Source organism: Anolis sagrei, chromosome X (assembly GCF_037176765.1).
Source record: "Anolis sagrei isolate rAnoSag1 chromosome X, rAnoSag1.mat, whole genome shotgun sequence".
Lineage (NCBI taxonomy): Eukaryota > Metazoa > Chordata > Lepidosauria > Squamata > Dactyloidae > Anolis > Anolis sagrei.
The window spans coordinates 27,920,049-27,942,455 of NC_090034.1; the positions used below are offsets into that span (position 1 = coordinate 27,920,049).

Consider the following 22,407-nt stretch of genomic DNA (forward strand, 5'->3'; position numbering starts at 1 on the left):
TAGTGTCTCAACCAATTCAATCTAGATTGTGGCAGCCACAAAAATGAAGTCCCTAGAGTTTAACAATGGCTTTCCAATTAAGGACAGTACAATTAAACAGGAAATTGCACTTTCAAAACAGGAACAGAAATATGACCCAAAACATCGATTGAGGTAGTTTTCAGTTACTTTATAATTTACTTTAAACCTTGAATGAATGTTCTGTTTGAGGAGATGATTTCCAGGCCTCCTTGCAGTTGGATGAGTGTCCTTAGCAGATGCCAATCGAATGCTCTTAATCCCAGGCTGATTTTGGGGTGCTAATATTATTATATCCATCTATATCTATATCAATACAGATGGATGGTTCATTTCAATGGGACACAAAGTGTGTCTGCTTGACTAGAAGTCTTCTTATGTTCAATTGAGGTCACTTTCTTGTAAAAAAAATATACCCAGAGTTCCAAACTTTGCCTCACTGGTTTCAACTGGAGTATTGCACATGTTCTCAACTTCCTGTTGAAGTCACTAGGATGTATATGTTTAGGGAAAAATCTGATGTCTGCATTCTACTGCTGAGCTCTTTAAAATAGATAGTTGTTGGCATTATGGACATGAGAATTATCTAATATTGCCTATTTTGCATTGAGAAAGCAAGTCTCTGGTTTCAGTCGTTTAAGTTCTTCGTTGCTGCCCTGGGAAGTCATTTTGAATACTCTGCAAAGGATAGCTGTGAGATACAAACTCACATCTCACCAGTACCATTCGAGCCATTGGCCATGTGGAAAGACAAAATTAGGCTTGTGCATTTGGAGTGAATCACTATCTGTTTCTGCCTGCTTGTTTCGGAAGCCCCCCATATCCGTTTTGCAGTGCCTCCAAAAAAACGGGCGCATTGTCAAATGGGTTTTTTGTTCAGCATCCAAAAACAAAGAAACAAAAACAAAACAAAACAAATTTTATTTTCGGCCCATTAGCAACAATAGGGTTAAGAAGGACGACTTCCCACAGGCTCCCCTTCCATATCCTCATTAAAACCTGGATTTAAAGTCGCCCCAAGTCCCAATCGGGGAGATGGTGGCAGGGTATAAATAAAGATGATGATTATTATTAGTATTGCTGTTCTACTTTAGAGGAGAGGCAGGACGTGGCTTGGATTTAAGGCTCCTGCAGCGCCAGGTTCAGCTCCCCAAGAGAGAGGCTGAGGGAGGGAGGAAGGGAAGGAGGGAGGTCCTTGGTCCTAGGCTTCATGTGCTTAGCCTTGCCCCCCACTTTCACCGACCTGACCTGGAAGCCTGGCTATTGCTGCTGCAGCTAAAGATTTCCATGTTGTTGGTGGAGGAGGGTTAAAGATAACCCTCTTTCTGGTACTGTTTGTTTGTCCTTTTCCAGGCTCCTGAGGCAGGCAGAGAGAGGCTGAGGGAGTGAATTCCTTGGCCCTTGGCAGCACATTTCAAGGAGGCCCAGGGACCTGGAGCTCAGTCGAGCTAGGGGCACGACATGGTCACAAAAGCAGAGGAGCCGGTTATTGGCTCTCACTTGCTTTCCTGTTGAGATGATTTTTGTACCGGGAGGGGGCTTCTCGTTCCGTGCTCCCAAAGGGAACAAAATAATGGATGAAATGGGAGAAACGAATTCCGCGTACAACTCTAGATAAGACAAGTCTTGTTTGTATCCATGCAATGCATAATCTCTTGTATGGAAACTCACAGAAGCTTTTCTATTGCTTTCCCAGAGGAGGTAAGAACTATGCAAGCAGCCTTGCTTGGAGGAGTTCTCAAACATCTCTAGAGCTTCTTTCCTCTTTTCTTCATCCTTCAAAGAAGAAATATCAATATTAATAATAATAAGTTTATTCCTTACACGCCTCTCCTCATGTCTCGAGGTGGCTTTCATCGCAAAAATTCTATAAACACATATATTCAAATGATAGTTCTATTCAAGTAGTTCTATTAAAACATATTTCTATTATTATTAATAATATTAATAATAACAACAATTTATTGATTAGCCAATTGGCCTTATCAAAAACAAAAATTGAATATTAATAATAATAATTTATTTATTTCTATCTTGCTTTTCTCTCAGATAGGAACTCTAAGCGACAAACAACATGTAAACAAAAACATCACAACCATAAAAATAAACACAGTAATCAAAAACACAACATCTCATAAAAAATGATAAAGCACACAACAACGTAATAAATAGCTAACGCGACATAATTTTTACATTCAATAGAATTAAAATCTCAACTATTTCTATTATTATTATTATTATTATTATTATTATTATTATTATTATTTATATCCCATCCCTCTTCCCTAGGGGACTCAGAGTGGCTTGTAACAAGGCAAAGCAATACAAAATAATAATAAGCACATAATGCATTAAAATTAAGACAAATGATAACTACAACAGAACATAAAAAGAAACATAGATCACAAGACAACTACAGTAAATATAACTCAAAACATAAAATTAAAATAGGTAATAATTAAATCAAGTAATGCAATTAAAACACCCCGGGTCCACAATTAGTTGATGTAAGCAATAAAGTTCAGTTAAAATTTTATAAAATACATATTTCATACCCAGGACAAGGGATTCAACACACAGGGCACGAATTTTAAATCCATGCTTAAAACTGGCTGGATTTATGGCTTTTGAACAGCACATGGACATCTATCTATAACAGGCATGGGCAAACTTGGGTCTTCCGGGTGTTTTGGACTTTAACGTCCTCAATTCCTAACAGCCAGCTGGAGAGCCAAAGTTTGCCCATGCCCTGCTCTATAACCATTAGGAAAAAAAATAATAAAAAATAATAAAATATCTATGTAATTTCTAAGATTTTGCAGAAGAGCAAACCTCCCTGCTGGGACAATGCATTTTTTATATCATGAAGTTTTCAAAGTGTCAAAAATGAATGAACGAATGAAAGAAAGAAAGAAAAGGTATCATCAGCACTTTATTACCAGAAAGCCTTACCTCAAAGAGATTAAGAACCTTAGCCAAACAATAGAGAATTGAGCCTCTTTGAGTCTAAAAGGGAGGAAAGGAAGAACATGAGAAACAAGAGGCAAGGCTCAACATGGTTTCACAGAAGAGAAATGCCTTCCTTTGAACTTCTAGAGATGGATCATTCACCTGATCATATGTTTGAGAAGAAAAAGTGTGATTTCATGAGCATGCATGCATTCAAGGCATGGCTAGAATGGCAACACCCACAAGTTTCTTGCAAAACCCCGAGCCATTCAAAGAGAACATTTCTGGCAGACTCCATCTCAACAAGTGCTCACCCAGACTTGCAGCTTCAAACGTTTTCTGCAGCTAGCGGTTTAACCCGCTGAGCTACCGCAGACCTATAGTAGTTCAAGGATGATGGAGCCATCAATGTCTTTTAGTCAGAGTATCTGTATATCAGTTCCACTATCAAAAGCAGTATGCCTCTATAAATCAGTTGCTGGATGGCAGGTATATTCACATTTTGTTGGGAGAATTGTATTTTAGGCTGCTGGGTTGGTTGCTGTAAGAACTGGATTTTGGGCTAGGCAGGTTCCTCTTATATTCTTAAGACAGGTTCCTCTCACATCTGTCCTGTTTGTGCCCTTCTCATAAGCACTATGGGAACAACATCCTGAACTAAATTGGCCTCTCTTCTAGCTTGTGGTTTCTTACTTTCTTTTCTACATCATGTCCATTGTCCATTAACACCTGTACTCTTCCAAAGTTTCCTCCAACCCACAGGAGCAAATTTGGGAGAAAAAGCGGGAAAATTGCCCCAAACCACTGTTAGTCCAGGGGGACGGGTATCAATTGAATACATCTCATAATTTTTCCATGCACTTTGTGCGGTGGAAAAAGGAAGCGCGAACTGAAAGAGCTTACCGCTGTCTGCAGCCGGCACTCAGCCTTGAGGCTCTGGTAGACCACGGCTTTGCAGCAGCTTCCACTCGGAGACCAAGGTGGGCGGATGAAGAGCCAGACAAAAGGGGCGGCCGAGATGTTCAGGCGCTCCGCCAGGCTGAAGAAGCGGGAAGCTTTCAGCCCGTTCACTTCTGCACGGCCCTCGTCTGAGACCGATACTAAATTCATTAAAAAGATAGCAATATAATACTATTATTATGTTTATTTACACCTCGCTTTTCTCTCCAAAGTCTCAAAGTGGCTTATATTAAAAGCCTTTCAGTACAGTTTAAAACCTACAAACAGAATTAAATATAAATGGTATTTAAAAATTCACAGATAAAATCCATTAAAAAGGTTAGCAACATTTAATACAAAGTCAACATGGAGAAATCTACAAAAGCTGCTAAAGCTTCCTTACTATGGCAAGTTGCCCTCTAGTAATCCATTATTATTATTATTATTATTATTATTATTATTATTATTATTATTATCAGCAACAATAACTCAGGGACAGCCTGCAGTACATCAACCAGCCAGAACGAATGCCTTCCCACCATCCTAGGACATGCTGTAAAACAGACCGCTGACTCATTCAGTTCAACGCTGCTCATCGTACACGAATACTCATGTGATCCAAGAATGAGCCAACGAACCTGAGGATTTCAATTCAAACATCCAATTTTAAGCTGCCACCCAAAGCGTCCTGGGCTCAAGGTGGGCCTCGGTGTTGTCCATCCGCCAAGCTGACCAGAGGACCAAATAGTTGCAGCCTGATTTAAGGAGGCATTACAGCGCAGGACAATAGCACTAGCTTGGGGCAGCTTTGGGGAAACACTCTCTTTAAAAAATATTTTTGAACTAACACTCCCAAACAGGGCCATCATTTTCAAAGCTGTCCTATCTATCGCCAAAATCAACAAAAGGCAATGAAGAAACAGCCTTTGTGGTCAAAGAAAGAAGCATGTCCCAAAACCTGGAATGAAAAGAGACCCAATTCTTGAAAAGGTTGAAGGATCCAGCCTTTCCCTGCCTGAAATGCAGATTCCAGAGCCTGAACCGGAATAGTCTATAGACAAAACAGAGTATATATTCTGTTCTTGAGCTACAGGCTTTCTTGAGCTGAAGGCTTCATAGTTCCTTAGCCAGACATAATAGAAACCTAGCATTCCTGAATCGGCATCCCATACTGATATCATGCGTAACTGTCCATTATGTGATACATAAAGTCCTAATAGGAAAAGACGCAAACAACGATTGCAACCAAGGAAAGAGAACATAATTGCTAGGAACCTTCTATGGCCCTTAACAAGGCAGAGCAAGCTAGTGACCAAGGCAAGAGATCCAAACACATCACAGTAAGTGGACACAGCTCTGCTACATACCCTTAAATACATTTTACATGTGAATGTTTTAACATACACTTCAGTACTTACAGCCTTCATTGTAGAGGTAAGCAATGCCAAGCTTCACGGCTGCTTCAAAGTTACCTTTTCCTGCAGCTCTGAAACATAGAGAGGATTAACTAGTACCATATCTTTCCGGTTACACAAACAGGATTGCATGGCGTACATTATTAATAATAATGTTATTATTACTTACTGATCTATTATTACATATCACTTATTATTACTTATTGATCTATTATTATTATTATTATTATTCAATTTTATTTCATGCTTAGACCATGGATCTCTCACAAACAGAACAAGTAAACTGCGGTGAGAAAACGGGTTAAACCATTGAAGTTTTGACTGCTGACCTAAAGGTTGGTGGTTCGAAGTCTCAGGTCGGGGTGAGCTCCCGCTGTTAGCCCTAACTCCTGCCAACCTATCAGTTCGAAAACATGCAAATGTGAGTAGACTAATAGGTAGCGCTTCAGCAGGAAGTTAATAAAGGCGCCCATGTAGCCATGCTGGCAACACGACCAGCTGCCTACGGAAAATAAGCTCCTTGGTTTGGAAATGGAACAAGAGCACCTCCCGATCGCCAGAGTTGAGCACCGAAAACAGAAGCCGGAGATGAAAGGGGAAGCCTTTACCTTTGTTCTGTTACTAGATTTCAACAGCTGGATACAATGGTCAAACATGGAAGGTTTAACCAAGTTCCATATAATGAACAATTATATGTCAGAGGTAGAAGGTATCACACATGTACTGTTTAGTTGTAATTTCTCTAAGAAAGAGAGAAACCAATACCTTGGACCATAAATTATACAAAAGACACATTGGGATCCTTATATTAAAACTACGTTTTTATTGGCCGGCTAGAATGCTAAAATAAAACACAAAACGGCCCTTTTTCTATATAAAGCAACTCAGCTGAGAATGGCGTATTTGGAGTCAATTGGGGAAAACTGTAGGGGTGATGCAGATATATGATTTGGACTGGGATCTTGATCTCTTGTTAACAGCTTGTTTATTTGAACTTTTGTTGTACTGTGGGTTGTATGCAGTATGTGTACGTGTTAAATGTGTTTGTCCAGTGTTTTGATACAGCCGATGGGCTAATCAATAAAATGTACTACCTTTGTTCTTTGTATTTGTACGTCATTGTTGTTCCATTCTATTAAAGGCACTGAAAGTTTGCCTATCTGTGTATGTTGTAATCCGCTCTGAGTCCCCTTAGGGAGATAGAGCGGAATATAAATAAAGTGTTGTTGTTGTTATTATTATAAACCCAATTATATGATACCAAGCAATGCAACATTAAAAATACTACACAAACCGCCTCTTTCTTAGTTAGAAGCCAAATCAAATTCAATATTATTGAAGACTTAAACAAGGAAGCTTTGAATATAAGCAACTGCACATAGTTCATCATACCTTTCTCCCAATATAGGAGCAACCACTAAAAGAGCCCTGTTTGCAATATTCAAGTACAGTAGGAAAAGCCTTTGCAGTCATTGAAGTATTTGCATTTTCCAGACAAATAGAAACTCCCCTCTTCCACCATGCTCTGATTTTAAATGTATATACAAGATGGAGTCGGCAGTGATTAAAAAAAAAAAAAAAACACCACAGTGAAAGGGGTAGCTGGTGGGAAGTTGTAACCTAAGCACTTGGCTGTTGTTTTCCTTAATTTTGAGAGTTTCTTGGATCTCTGCAAAGTTACCTTTCAAACATGTTCAAGTTTCTGGGTGATGGCCACACTTCTTGGAAGCTTGCACAGGCCCATACGCTCGAGTGGTTATCAACAAGGTACTTAAGGTGAGAGTGGACCTACAAGAGAGAGAAGTAGGCAATTACAGCACTGTATTTAATACAGTTGAGGCAAAACTGTGACACATGGACTCCATCATAAAAGAGGTCTTGGTACGTCTTTCTAGCATACCAGAATCTAGAAATGAGGAAGTCCTATTAAACACAATGCTGGAGTAAAGTGGTGTTCCTGAAATATTCAGGCAGGCTTTTAAAGAAGATTTTTAAGAGCAAGTCAGGGGGTGCTATGATTTTTAGCCTTGAATATGTTTTAATAGATTTTATCTGAATTTTAATAGTGTTGTGTTTAATTCTGTTTAAATGTTTGCATATTTGTATATATTTATAAATTATGTGGTCATACGTTTAATTGTAAGTCGCTTTGAGTCTCCATTGGAAGAAATGAAGCGGGGTATGAATAAACATAATAATAATAATAATAATAATAATAATAAATATAGGGACTGTAATGCAAAGGGTCTCAGTTGTCCATACCAGAATAATAGTAATTATACTGTATATTATTTTAAAATGTTTTCATCTTCAGTGTCATATTACCAGCAATTTGGGTTTCACAGCTTACAGATTGATTTTCCCCATCCCAAAGGTGGAACTGCCTTTCACAGCCTTAGCCAGAGGTCACAAAAGCTTTTACACTAAAACATACTTGGATTTGGTCCTGCTTTTTTCCCAGAATGACAGAAACCTTAACCCATAGCTGCCCAAGCTGTGTGTTGCACACAAATGTCATGAGAAACCTTTGAATGTATGTGAAAAAAGCGATGAATCATATACTTTAAAAACACCAATGAAAGGTTTTCATATGTGGTGTCTCCATACATTTCATTCGATCGATAGATTTTATTTAATGCTTAGACCATAGATCTTTCACATACAGAACAAACAAGTACAGTAAGTACATATGAACCCAATTATTATAAAATGCCAAACAATGCCACCTTAAAATTATTTTTTTCGAGCATTTATATCCCTTCCTTCTCACCTCTGAAGAGAGAGTAAGGACGGCTTACAACAGGCAGTCATTAGATGCCAACACAATACATTAAAAATCAGTTACAATTAAAACAATTATAACATTCAATTTAAAAACAGTTTGCCGGTTCAAAATCATAGTCCAGATTAATCCATTGTAGTCACTAAAAACATTCTCTTCCCAATTGATCCATCTATTGTTCAAACGCTTAACCCTACAGCCAGGTTTTAAGTGTTTTACAAAAGGTCAGGAGGGAGGGGGCAGATCTAATGTCATTGGGGAGGCAGTTCCACAGCCGAGGAGTCGCCACGGAGAAGGCCCTGTCTCTCGTCCCCATCAAACGCGTCTGCAAAGGAGGTGGGACCAAGAGCAGGACCTCCCCGGATAATCTTAACATGCTTGGTGGTTTGTAGAGGGAGATAGGTTTGGACAGGTAAACTGGGGCGGAGCGGATTAGGGCTTTAAAGGCTAAAGCCAGCACTTTGAATTGTGCTTGAGAGCAAATAGGTAGCCAGTGAAACTGGCATAACAGAGGAGTTATACGCTCCCGGTGAGCAACTTGGCTGCTGTTTGTTGAACTAACTGGAGCTTCTGAGCAGTCTTCAGGGGTAACCCAAAGTAAAGTTCCACCTGAACATTAGGAAGAACTTTCTGACCGTGAGAGCTGTTAGCAGTGGAACTCTACGCTGAAGTGTGGTGGAGACTCCTTCTTTGGAGGCTTTTAAGTAGAGGCTGGATGGCCATCTGTCAGGGGTGCTTTGAATGTGATTTTCCTTATTCTTGGCAGGGGGCTGGACTGGGTGACCCACAACTTCTCTTCCAACTCTCTGATTCTATGAGTGCGTTGCAGTAATCTATTCGGGATGTAACAAGAGCATGGACCACTACATAAACGAGCATAGTTAGAACCAAGTAAAATTCAATATCATTGAAGACTTAAACATGAGAACTTTGAGTATAAGCAACCACACAATAGTTCAATAAAAGCACCCCCAACACAGCCAACTGAAATGTCTGAAATTAATCTTGCCCAGATTTTCATACATTTTGTTATTACAATTTGCATCTATGCCTGCATCTCTTATAAGGAGTTCTTGCTAGTAAAAGCAAATTGCTGTGTTGTGAAATGATGCATGCCTGAAAAGCGGACCGTAAACACAAAATGTTTGGAAAGTTCTGCTTTTGCCTCAAGGAAATAATGGTGAGATGGGAAGTCTTTGCAACGTAAATGCAACACGGCTCCCATTATGCCTAACATGTGAAGCAATTATGGTAGTTGTAGTCCAACAACTTTCTGAGTGATGTAGGTTCCCATATCATTATCTTATAGATGAATACTTTCCAGAGCTACAAAAAGAACCCCCCCCCCCCAAATAAAGGTGTAGTTTTGCATTAGGAATAGGCAACTACATAGCTATAGCCTTAAAAAAGAAAAAGCAGGGCTTGCAAAGGGCTCCAACTTACAGCTCGAAGGGAGAGGATATCTTCTGCAGGAAGCCCCTTAAGGACATGGAAGAGGATGTCTTCCGGGAGGCAGAGGAGTGTCAGGACCCGGGGACGCTTCTTCATTCTCCGCTTGGAAGGGACGGAAAAGCACCGGGAACACCTGCAGTGGGTCACTAAAGGGAGGCGTGCTGTGTCAACATGAGCACAGGAGCATCAAGCATATCATCATTATATATGATGGCCTGGGTCTGACCACCTCTTTCGAGAATACCAGGTAAGATTCAACAAAAGTGAGGGTCGATGCCTAAACATGCTCTGAAACAGTGTTTCTCAACCTTCCTGATGCCACAACCCCTTAATACAGTTCCTCCTGTTATGGTGAACCCCAACCATAAAATTATTTTCATTGCTACTTCATAACTGTAATATTGCTACTGTTGTGAACCATAATATACATATCTGATATGCAGGATGTATTTTCATTCACTGGACAAAATTTGACACATATACCCAATACGCCCAAATTTGAATACTGGTGGGGTTGGGAGGGATTGATTTTGTCATTTGGGAGTTGTAGTTGCTGGGATTTATAGTTCACTTACAATCAAATGGCATTCTGAGCTCCACCAATGATGGAATGCTCTAGATGAAGTCCTATTAAATACAATGCTATAGTAAAGTGGTGTTCCTTAAATATATATATTGGGGGGGGGGGGGGGGGCGGACCAAACTTTGCTTTTGGCATTAAAAATATTTTCCAATCATGGTTGGGTCAGTTTGTGGGATGCTGAATCCATGGACACGGAGGAGCCACTATAATACAAAAGGTGTCAACTGTCCATAACAGAATAGTAATTATATATATCCAACTTCAGTGCCGTAATATTGGCCTGAATCCATCAGATGGAGAAATGCAGAGGAGCCAATAATACGAAGGGGACTTTTGAAGGAAAGAAAGAGTCTAAAGCTCGCCTGCCTCCCTTTGCAAAAAGCTGCTTACCGCCCAAAAGGAGGGGCAGGGGCAGAACCCTATAGGGCAAGTCCTGAACTTTGAAAAAGAGCACAACTCAAACTACAAAATTCCATTAGGGTTCTTCTAAGATCTTCAGCACAAAAGTAAACCTTGCATAAGGTTGCAAAGATTCCCAACAAAAGGGGCTGCATCTACACTACATATTTAATTGCAATCAATACCACTTTGAACTGCCATGGAATGCTAGGAGCTATAGTTTGTTGAGGTATCAGAGCTCTTTGCCAGAGAAGGTTTGCAAAACAAAAACAACGATAACACAAACCTTGGCAGTTAAAGTGGTATTAAACTGCATTAATTCTACAGTGTAGGTGCACATAGGCTGCCCCTCAAACTCCGTGCCAAACAACTCCTTCCACCAATTATTTTAAGAACTTCACTTTTCAAAGTTTTTAGTCTTTAGGGTCATCTTCACTGTAGAATTAATCCAGTTTGACACCACTTTAACCGCCATGGCTCAGTGCTATGAATCACGGGAGAAGTGGTTTTTTTCAAGGCCTTTATCCTTTTCTGCCAAGGAGTGAGCCTCACCAAACAACTCCCACAGTCCATAACATTGAGCCATGGCAGTTAAGGAAGTGTCAAACTGGATTAATTCTACAGTGTGCAATGAAGACCAGAAGGAAGGCCCCACTGAATTAAAGAGGACTTTCTTATCCCCAGGTAAAGGTTTCCCCTTGACATTACATCTAGTGGAGTCCAACTCTGGCAAGTGGTGCTCATCTTCATTTCTAAGCTGAAGAGCTGGCATTGTCACCTCCAAGGACATGTGGCCAGCACAATTGCATGGAGTACCATTACCCTCCTACCGAAGCGATACCTATTTATCTACTCACATTTGTATGTTTTTTAATTGCTAGGTTGGCAGAAGCTGGGGCTAACAGCAGGGGCTCATCCCGCTCCCCGGATTCAAACCGCCAAACTTTTTGTCAGCAAGTTCAGCAGCTAAGCAGTGTAACCCACTGCACCACCAGGGACTCCACTCTGATCCCCAATTTCTTGGAATTCTACCATAATGAACTGGATAGTTACTAGTCCCAACAAGAGTTTAATAATAATAATACAGTACAGTATTGCTCATCCAATGTTCTGTATTGTCTAATGCAGGGGTCCTCAAACTAAGGCCCGGGGGCCGGATATGCCCCTCCCAGGTCATTTACCCGGCCCTCGCTCAGGGTCAACCTAAGTCTGAAATGACTTGAAAGCACACACTGAAATACTAATAAGTTTATATTTGTTAAAAATGATCTTCATTTTAATTATTGTATTGTTTTAAAGCATTTTTGGCACTACAAATAAGATATGTGCAGTGTGCATAGGAATTAATTCATGTTTTTTTTTTTCAAATTATAATCCGGCCCTCCAACAGTTTGAGGGACTGTGACCTGGCCCTCTGCTTAAAAAGTTTTTGGACCCTTGATCTAATGCATTCCGAATTCACAGCTGTTTCAATACGATGTGATATTTTGGTGCTAAATCCATAAATACAGCAATTACTACATAACATTACCGTGTATTGAACTGCTTTTTCTGTAAATTTGTTGTAAAACATGATGTTTTGGTGCTTAATTTGTAAAATCATAATGTAATTTGACGTTTAATAGGCTTTTCCTTAATCCCTCCTTATTATCCAACATTTTTGCTTATCCAACGTTCTGCTGGCCCCTTAATGTTGGATAAGCAAGACTCTACTGTAGTAGTAATAATAATAATAATGTTATTAAAATCAAGTGGATGGCTACTAGTCCCAACAAGAGTTGAATAATAATAATAATAATAATAATAATAATGTTATTAAACTGAAGTGAATGGTTATTAGTCCCAACAAGAGTTAAATTATTACTATCGCATTTATTTTACTGAACTGAACAGTCACTAATCCAAACTAGAATAACTATTCTTATTCTTCTTCTTATTATTATAAAAGCAAAATGGCTATTATTTATTTATTTACAACATTTTTACACTGCTTTTCACATTCCTGGGGGGAGTCAAAGCGGTTTCCAAAAAGAATGGCAAAATTCAATGCCTTCCATATATAAACCAAATTATAACTTAAACAGCATATAACTAAGCATAAATTCAATAGGACAATTTGCCATAAGATAAGAGGACATTTAAACATGAAACATAAAAATTAAAAACACCTAATACAAATATTAAAAGCACATATCCAAACTAGTCCCAACTATATCATCATCATCATTATTATTATATCTATTTTATTGAATTGAACTGGATGGCTACTAGCCCCAATAATAATAATAATAATATCTATTTTATTGAATAAATTATTATAATTATTATAATTATTATATTACATTGAACTGGATGGCTACTAGTCCCAATAATGATAATAATATCTATTTTATTTAATATATTATTATTATATTACCTTGAACTACATGGCTACTAGTCCCAATAATAATAATAATAATAATAATAATAATATAGATTTTATTGAATAAATTATTATTATTATATTACCTTGAACTGCATGGCTCCTAGTCTCAACAAGAATTTAATAATAATCATCATCATCATCTTATGGCACTGAACTGGGTGGCTACTAGTCCGAACTAGAGCTAAATAATAATAATAGTAATAATAATAATAGTAGTAGTCTTAATATTTCTCTCTGCTCTGAAAAGAGACTCAACCCGGCCAAGCCTGCAAACAACGCCACTTGCCACTCAAGAACCTGCAACAACAACCATGAAAAAAATCATGTAAGAGTTTCAATCCCTCACCGCCAACTTTCATGCTGCAAGAACGGACGTCGCCGCGCCAAACTCACCGCCAGCGCTCAAACAGGCCGGTGGGTGTGGCCCCACTTGGCCCCGCCCCCTCCGGGCCCAGTCTCATTCACAAGCACCTCCCGCCTCCTTTTTCAGCCTCGAAGCCACGCCCCCCACTTCGAACTCAGCGACCAATTGCTTGCGGTTCCGCCAAAGGGCCTTGACGAAGCCACACCTCCTTCCTGCTTGTTTTTTTTCTTTTTTTCTTTTCAAAAAAGTCACCGCGCGCTCACTTTTTCAAACCCCGCTGGGCTGCTGATTGGACGGGAGGCGGGGCAAAGAGAGCGCCGCCGGGCCGCGATTGGGCAGCAGGACTCCGAAGGGGTGGGGAAGATTCGAACGCTTGGGGCTGGTCGGCACAGGCGCAGATGAGAGCAACAGAAAGCATTCCGGCCCAAGCCTCCCGAGGAATGCCTCCGCAGTGCAGAAGTCATGCCATTCCGTTTCAGTTGAAAGGGCGTGCTTTGATGCAAGGGAATCGCAGTTTTACAATACATAATAGTAATAGTAATAGCATTCTAGGGTTCAAAGGATCTCTTAAGGCCATCTATCCCATCCCTTTATTCTGCCTTCATGCAGGAAAAGCACCATCAAAGCCCTCCCGACAGAGGGCCATCCAGGTTCTGCTTATTAATACTGTAATAATCATATTAGAATCCTAGAGTTGGAAGAGAACCCAAGGGGGCATCTAGTCCAAGCCCCTTTATTCTGCCATGCAGGAAAAGCACCATCAAAGCCCTCTCGACAGATGGCCATCCAGCCTTTGCGGTGATGATAATAATAATAATAGGAGCAACCCCAGGGGGCATCTAGTCCAGCCCCCTTTATTCTGCCATGCAGGAAAAGCACCATCAAAGCACCCCCAACAGGTGACCATCCAGCCTTTGTAGTAGTGATGATAATAATACAATAACAACAACAATAGTAATAAGAGCAACCCTAGGGCCCATCCAGTCCAACCCCCTTCTGCCTTCATGGAGGGAAAGCACTGAAATAGAGCAATGTAGAGCTGTCGTGGATAGTGAGATCCAGACTTCTAGGCTGCTGTGGGCCATGTCTGGGGAGACAAAGAAGCCAATGTTACAGAATGAATCTCACCAAGTTATAGAATCTTAGTTGGAAGAGACCTCGTGAGCCATCCAGTCCAACCCCATCCTGCCAAGAAGCAGGAACATCGCATTCAAAGCACCCCCGACAGATAGACATTCAGCCTGTTTCAAAGCCTCCAAAGAAGGAGCCTCCACCACAGTCCAGGGCAGAGAGTTCCACTGCTGAACAGCTCTCACAGTTAGGAAGTTTGCGTGTGGTGATGGGGTGGGGGTCACACTCGATTACAGCACCGCCAAAGCCCCCTGACAGATGGCCAGGGGGCTCAATAATAATCATAATACAATCATATTATCCTAGATTTGGAAGGAAGCCCAAAAGCCATCTAGCAGGCCCGTAGCCAGGATTTCGTTTCGGGGGGTGGGGTGATTTTTTTTCAGGGGGGGTTTCAGGGGGGCTGAGCTTCGGGGGGGGGGGGGGCTGAGTCTGAGTGAAAGAGGGTCTACCCTAGCAAACATTTTGTATCATTACCCCAATACCCCCATGCATATGGGATATATTGAGTATGGTGATCAGATCATGATATGAATACACATAACAGTTTAAGTAATGCACCAGTAAGGCCTTTTCGCGAACCACCATGAGAATTGGGGGGGGGGGGGCTGCTGAAGCCCCCCGAGGCCCCCCCCCCCGGCTACATGCCTGCCATCTAGTTCAACTCCCTTCTGCTTTCATGCAGGAAAAGCACCATCAAAGCCCCCTGACAGATGGCCATCCAGCCTATGTTTAAAAGCTTCCAATGGATTCCAAGGCAGAGAGTTCCACTACAGCTCTCACAGTTAGGAAGTTTGTATGTGCAGGCGGGAGGGTCACATTCGATTACAGCACCATCAAAGCCTCTTGACAGATGGCCATCCAGCCTCAAAAATAATCATAATACAATCATATTATCCTAGAGTTGGGAGGGAGCCCAAAAGCCAGCTAGTCCCTTCTGCTTTCATGCAGGAAAAGCACCATCAAAGCCCCTGACAGATGGCCACCCAGCCTCTGTTTAAAAGCCTCCAAGGAAGGAGCTTCCAATAAACTCTGAGGCAGAGAGTTCCACTGCCAAACAGCTCTTATTACGGTCAGGAAGTTCTTCCTACTAAAATTCAGGTAGAATGTCCTTTCCTGTCATTTGAACCCATTGCCCTGAATCTCTCCAGAGCAGCAAAATAAATAAATAAATAAAATAATCTTTCAAAAGCCTGTTCCAGTCCTCAAATCTTTCCAGAGTTATCATGCCTCCTTTCGGCTTTTGTTTCTCCAAACTCAACTTAGCCAGCTCCGTAAGCCATTTCGTATAGGCTTACAGAGCCAATCATTCCCACTGATCATTTCAATCGCCATTCTCTGGACAGCATTCCAACTTGAAAATCGTCCCCTTGAAATGCTTTGCCTAGAACTGGACACAGGGTTATTATTCCAGTTGAGAATGTGTTGTCGAGGACAGACCCCCCCCCCCCTCAGGGAATATTAAATTGGCATGGTTGGCACCACAGCTGAGAGTTCCACAGGCCTCGGGTGCCTTCTAAATTAAAGAAATAATTCTCCATCCAGTGGTCTGGAGGAGCCAACCAGCAGCTACCAGCGCCCAGGAGACTTCTCACCCCCCCCCCCACCTTTAATTCCTGCTTCTCCGTCTCTCCTTTTCCTCCCAGAATCCTTCCTTTCTCCTCAGTTCCACATTCCACTGCCAGCCTGGTGGCCACTTGGTCCACATGACCCACATAGCTCCCATGACCTCCCCCCTCTCCCAGATCTAGCAACACTGCTTTCCTTCCTTTTCTTACCTTGGCTAACATTGACCTGTTCCTGGTAAGCCCAATATGTTCTCCCCAAACCGTGGATACCGAGATCTATCATTTGTCCCTCGGTATCCGTGGATGAGTAATCTGTGCTCCTTTCTCACCCCAAGCCCCTCGCTAACCTTTGTTCCCACCTTGAGAGCTCCAATGTGCACCAAAACCATGTTTCTCCTTTGTTTTTCCTTTTTTTTTCACTCAATTGTCCTCAGTGAGAGGGTTCTTTGCTGTGTTGCTGTGGGTTAGACTTCATTAGAAAGAAATATGCTAAGTCACACAGCAGTTAAAGTTATCATGCATCTTTATTGTTCAGAATCCAAGAAATAACCATTCTGCTCACTTTCTAGGGCCTAAACTACAACATCATAAATTACTCAATGGTTGTGGCTCCTTTCCCACAAACCAGAGCCCATCTCCTCTCAGCTCAAGGCAATTGAGTTTTATGGCTGGTTCATATGTCCTAGTAAGATCTTGTCCTCCCTTTTTGCCAAAGGCCATGTGCTCTACTTCAGGGATGTTAGTCAGCTGGCATGAGTGAGGGATCATGACACTCAGATAACCTAACTTTTACTCTACTAACCCTGAAACTGCTTTAGCCTTGCTCACGGATGCCGAGATCTGTTGTTTCTCCCTCGGTATCCGCTGATCACAGCCCTACACGTCCTCTAAGACCCCTGAACCCCCTCACCCAACTCCCACCTCCATAGGTGTCCTGGTTATCCCGGAAGCCTCCATATCCACCAATCTTCACCTTTTTCTGTTTTACCCATCTATTCTCTTATCCATAATTCCCTTGCCCGCACCTCACCCCAAGTCCCATAATCCACATCTACACTAACTTATGCAGATACCAAAACCCAAAGGGGCTCCCAGGTATTCGTGGATTTCTCCTGTTTGTTCCCCCATCCCATGGGCATCACACTACCTATCTATTGGGTTCTCTCGCTGTCCACGGCCCCATATATGTCCATATCTTAGCTTTTCCTCCCCATGGGAGCCAGGGACTCCATAAGGTCAGGTCCTCCTTGACATTCATATACCTCCTGCATATGTGTCCCCTTTGTCCTGTAGCTACTGGGTCTCTGTGGGGTAAGTCCTCCACTATCCGTGAGATCACTTTTGTGTGTTTTATTAAAATTTCTGTATTTTGTGTCTTACTCTAAAATCTTTTTGGAGGAGCTTTGCCACCAAACCTTGTGATGACCTTTTACTCACTTATTGTGACCTAGAAAGTCCAGTCAGCTGTATTCCTGGGCTTTATTTGCATGAAACTGGATTCAATCGCCCTTCACTTTTTGGCTAGTCCATCTCTATTAGCCCCATAGAACTCCAGCTGTGCCAAGGACAACAGGATCCAGAGGTACAGGCCACCTGTCCTTTGCGCAGCTTATTGGACATACAATTACACTCATCGCTTGGCATGGTGGTTCCCAGATAAGAAAGCCATGCCCCGTTGACACACAATAGCATTTCCCCTTTCTCAGCAACTTGCCACTTCATCGTATTAGGATGAACAATACTCTGCCTTGGACTTTTTTGACATTCAGCACCCACTGCACTGCACCCACAAACTGGGGACTCAGATTGTTATCATTTCAACAATAAAGGTTCTTGGGACCTGATGTCCCCTATTGTTTGTCCCTTGCTGGGACCACATAATAACAATAATAATAATAATAATAATAATAATAATAATAACTTTATTTATACCCCACTACCATCTCCCCAAGGGACTCGGTGCGGCTTACATGAGACCGAGCCCACAATACATCAGTTATAAAAACAATAACAACAGTAATACAAACAATAAAATAAAACTCATAACAAAAAATAAGCAATAAACATTAACAGTAACACAACAATGTTTAAGAGACCTATAGCTGGGCCAAATGTAATAATTAAATTTTTAAAAATAATGTTGAGCATAATCCACTCAAGACTCATTTCAGCGTCTTTGTCTATTGGACTGCCCAGCCCTCATCAGCCATTGGACAGAGAAAAATCTACATTGAGAGTGAGGAATGCTTTCTGGTTGGCCGGCAGGGGCTGCAGTCCTCCCTGATGTCATTGGCATCCAGCCAATCACAGCAAAACTGGGTGCAGCTGAGCGGGAGCGGGAATTTCAAAGGGTAGGTAGCAATGTATAAAACGTCTGTTTTTGCAGTGTACTGTATCTCAGCTTACTTTGGCGTATTACCATGAGTTGACTTCACCATCAGATTATTGAATAAACAATCTCAGTGGCTTCTTCTTCAACTTGGTGAGCTTTATTTCAAAACATCAGGCTTCTTTTCGCTCATCAGGCGCACGGACTCACCCAGGATGGCTGATTGCGGATGCCAGTTGCCACTTACTGGACTTGGTATCCTCACCTCAGGTTCTCACTATCTGCGGTTGCTTTACATTGTTCTATTTCAATGGGCTGACCACTATATGTCAATTCTGTAGCTATGTTTGGTATACGTTTTCATATATATGTCTGTGTTTTTTTTAAAAAAAATAGTAACTTATTGTAGTTTTATGTTTATTTGTTTTTGAATTTGTTATACCTTGTGTCAAGCTATCAGGAAAAGGGCGGGGAATATATAATGTATCACTATTGTGATTGTGATTGACAAAGAGGCCTAATAGCACTGGATCCAGAAGAGAACCCTGGTCCGGAAGCAAGACTACACTTACACCAAGGTATGCCACTTTGTAAATGGATGCCATTCCAAAAGAATTATGTGTTATATAATCACAATATCAAAAACAAGCCAATTCCCCAAACAATTTATGATCAGCCTACCGCCAGATGGCACCAGGTTCCTTTTCTATTGTATAACTAATTAACTTTCTTTTCTCTCCAAGGAGGTGGAGAGATCCAACCTAACTAAGCTATGTAACCAAAATTGGAAAAAATACTGTTCCTCCTGGTTTGAAAGTGTTATTTCCTGTTTAATGGTCTGGTCTTTATTTTTAAAGTCGTTGTTCTACTCTAGAAACTTAGTTTTTGTGCCAAAAACTAGGTTGAATTGGTTGAGACTATGATGACATACTCAATGAAAAGCTTTGGATTGTATACACCCCTGCGGTGTTTCATTTGCCATCTATGTCCCTCTTCAGAAGATCCCACCTCTCTTTCTGTCCCTGGGATAACACTCTGGAACATGGTTTTTGTTCCTGGGTTATCAATGTCGTTTCCTAATTGGTTCTATCATAAAATCATGGGGGAAATTTATTGAGCTGCAAAAACATTATTTCTGCAGGGGGGACATCCTGCTATAGTGCTTTTTGGTCTAGTTTTCCAATGAATATCGCATAGAGTCTCAACCAATTCAACAATAGTTTGTGGCACAAAAGCGAAGTTTCTGGAGTAGAACAAGTACTTTCAAAGTAAGGACTGCACAATTCAACAAGTATAACACTTTCAAATCAGGAACATAACTTCTAACCTCCGCAGGGGTGGTGGACCCATTAAGATGGTCCGCCCCAGGAGGCTTATGGATCCAGAAGGACTCCTGATGGCTCTTGGGGATGTTTCCGCTGCCTTGGATGGTGATTCTGTCGATGCCCTGGTCGCTCACTGGAATAGGGAGTTGACTAGGGCAATAGACACGATTGCTCCGGAGCGCCCCCTCTTAAGTCGCCGAGCGAAACCGGCCCCTTGGTTCAACGAGGAGCTGGTGGAGCTAAAGCGAACAAAGAGATGGCTAGAGAGCGTGTGGAGGAAACAGCCCAGCGAGTCAAACCGAACACGCCTACGCCTCTATCTAAGGGCGTATGGCGCGGCAATAGAGGCCGCGCAAAATGCTTTCTACTCGGCCAATATTGCGTCCGCAAGGAACCGTCCGGCAGAGCTGTTCCGAGTAGTCAGAGGGTTGTTGAATCCCACCTTGAGTGGGTCCCCTGACGACTCGACAGCGCGCTGTGAAGCATTTGCTCAGTACTTTGCGGACAAAGTCGCTTTGATCCGCGTGGGCTTTGACACCACATTAACTGCAGTCTCTGAGGATGTAACTCAAGCATCTGCTTGTCCAGTTTTGTTGGATTCGTTTCGATCTGTTCAACTCGACGAGGTCATCAGGGTTCTGGGAGAGGCGAGGCCCACCACATGCATCCTAGACCCCTGCCCTTCCTGGCTGGTAAAAGAAGCCAGAGGGGGTTTGGCAGAGTGGGTAAAGGTGGTGGTTAATGCCTCCCTTCGGGAAGGCAAGATTCCAGCCAGCTTAAAACAAGCTGTCATCAAACCGCTGTTGAAAAAACCATCACTAGACCCCACTCAATTCGTCAACTTTCGGCCAGTCTCCAATCTCCCCTACTTGGGCAAAGTCCTGGAACGTGTGGTGGCCTCGCAACTCCAGGAATTCCTGGTGGACACGGACTATCTAGATCCGTCACAGTCTGGTTTTAGGCCGGGACATGGTACTGAGACAGCCTTGGTCGCCTTAGTTGATGATCTGCGCCGGGAACTGGACAGGGGGAGTGTGTCCCTGTTAGTTCTGCTGGACCTCTCTTCGGCCTTCGATACCGTCGACCACGGTATCCTTCTGGGACGCCTCGCGGGAATGGGTCTCGGGGGTACTGCCTTGCAGTGGCTCCGGTCCTTTCTCGAGGGTCGCTCCCAGAAGGTGTCACTAGGGGACTCCTGCTCGACTCCTCGGCCATTGTACTGTGGAGTCCCGCAGGGCTCAATACTGTCCCCTATGTTGTTTAACATATACATGAAGCCGTTGGGAGAGATCATCCGGAGTTTTGGGGTGCGATGTCATCTGTACGCAGATGATGTCCAACTCTATCACTCATTTCCACCTGCCACTAAGGAGGCTGTTCAGGTCATGAACCGGTGCTTGGCCGCTGTCACGGACTGGATGAGGGACAACAGATTGAAACTAAATCCAGACAAGACAGAGGTACTCCTGGTCAGTCGTAAGACCGAACAGGGTACGGGGTTACAGCCTGTGTTGGACGGGGTCACACTCCCCCTAAAAGCACAGGTACGCAGTCTGGGAGTTCTCCTGGATTCATCGCTGAGCCTGGAACCCCAGGTTTCAGCGGTGGTCAGGGGAGCATTCGCACAATTAAAACTTGTGCGCCAGCTGCGTCCGTACCTTGGGAGGGCTGACTTGGCCACGGTAGTACACGCTTTGGTTACATCCCGCTTAGATTACTGCAACGCTCTCTACGTGGGGTTGCCTCTGAAGACTGCCCGGAAGCTGCAGCAAGTACAACGCGCGGCAGCCAGATTAACGGGTGCGGGATACAGGGAGCACACCACTCCGCTGTTACTCGAACTCCACTGGCTGCCGATTAGCTTCCGAGCACAATTCAAAGTGCTGGTGTTAACCTATAAAGCCCTAAACGACTCCGGCCCTGTTTACCTCTCCGAACGTATTCTCCCCTACGAACCATCAAGACCACTAAGATCGTCTGGAGGGGCCCTGCTCTCGGTCCCTCCGCCTGCACAAGCACGGCTGGTGGGGACGAGGGACAGGGCCTTCTCGATGGTGGCCCCTCGACTTTGGAACTCCCTGCCATTAGAGATTAGAACTGCCCCCTCCCTCATGACGTTCAGGAAACTAACAAAGACCTGGTTGTGGAACGCGGCATTTGACAACTGATTTAATTCTTTGCCCACATGAAAGGAGGATGATGAATGTGATTGTGATGGTGTTGGACGATTTGGCTCTTTTAACTAGGATGTTAATATTTTAATGTGTATGGTGCTGATATTTTAATCGTGTAATGAAGTGGCATTGTGTTGTTATTGTATATTTTTTGTATGTTAACACATGTTGTGAACCGGTCCGAATCCCTCTTTGAAGGTGAGAGGGTCGGTATATAAAACCTCGAAATAAATAAATAATAAATAATAAATAGGCTACATCAAATCAGGCTACATCGTCTATTAGCCTGTACCATCTTAGCTCTAATAATCAAAATTTAAAAGAGTTTAAAAGAGTTTTAAAGAACTAATTGTGTTGTAAGGTATGGGTTGCATTATGCTATGTTTATTTATGTTGTTATATTAATTTTCACTGAGTTTGTTTTTTTGATTTGTTATATGTTGTTCTTGGTTTTTGGCACTGAACATTTGCCACTGTATATTATTATTATTATTATTATTATTATTATTATTGTTATTAAAGTTGTGTTACACAGTGTAATCTAATGGTCTTGT

The 22,407-nt window shown here is 42.2% G+C and overlaps 1 protein-coding gene across 1 annotated transcript in view; it reads right to left on the minus strand.

The window, feature by feature from the left end:
- Window positions 1-13,390, minus strand: part of CCNF (cyclin F) — a 35,096-nt gene extending 21,706 nt beyond the window's left edge. Inside the window, exons 1-7 of the mRNA XM_060786204.2 lie at window positions 13,309-13,390; window positions 9,547-9,701; window positions 7,003-7,109; window positions 5,325-5,392; window positions 3,871-4,067; window positions 2,971-3,024; window positions 1,690-1,794 (exon numbers count right to left, since the gene is read on the minus strand). Of these exons, the coding sequence (XP_060642187.2) occupies window positions 1,690-1,794; window positions 2,971-3,024; window positions 3,871-4,067; window positions 5,325-5,392; window positions 7,003-7,109; window positions 9,547-9,701; window positions 13,309-13,321 (699 nt within the window). The 5' untranslated portion in view covers window positions 13,322-13,390. The remainder of the gene's footprint in view (window positions 1-1,689; window positions 1,795-2,970; window positions 3,025-3,870; window positions 4,068-5,324; window positions 5,393-7,002; window positions 7,110-9,546; window positions 9,702-13,308) is intronic.
- Window positions 13,391-22,407: the final 9,017 nt, after the last annotated feature.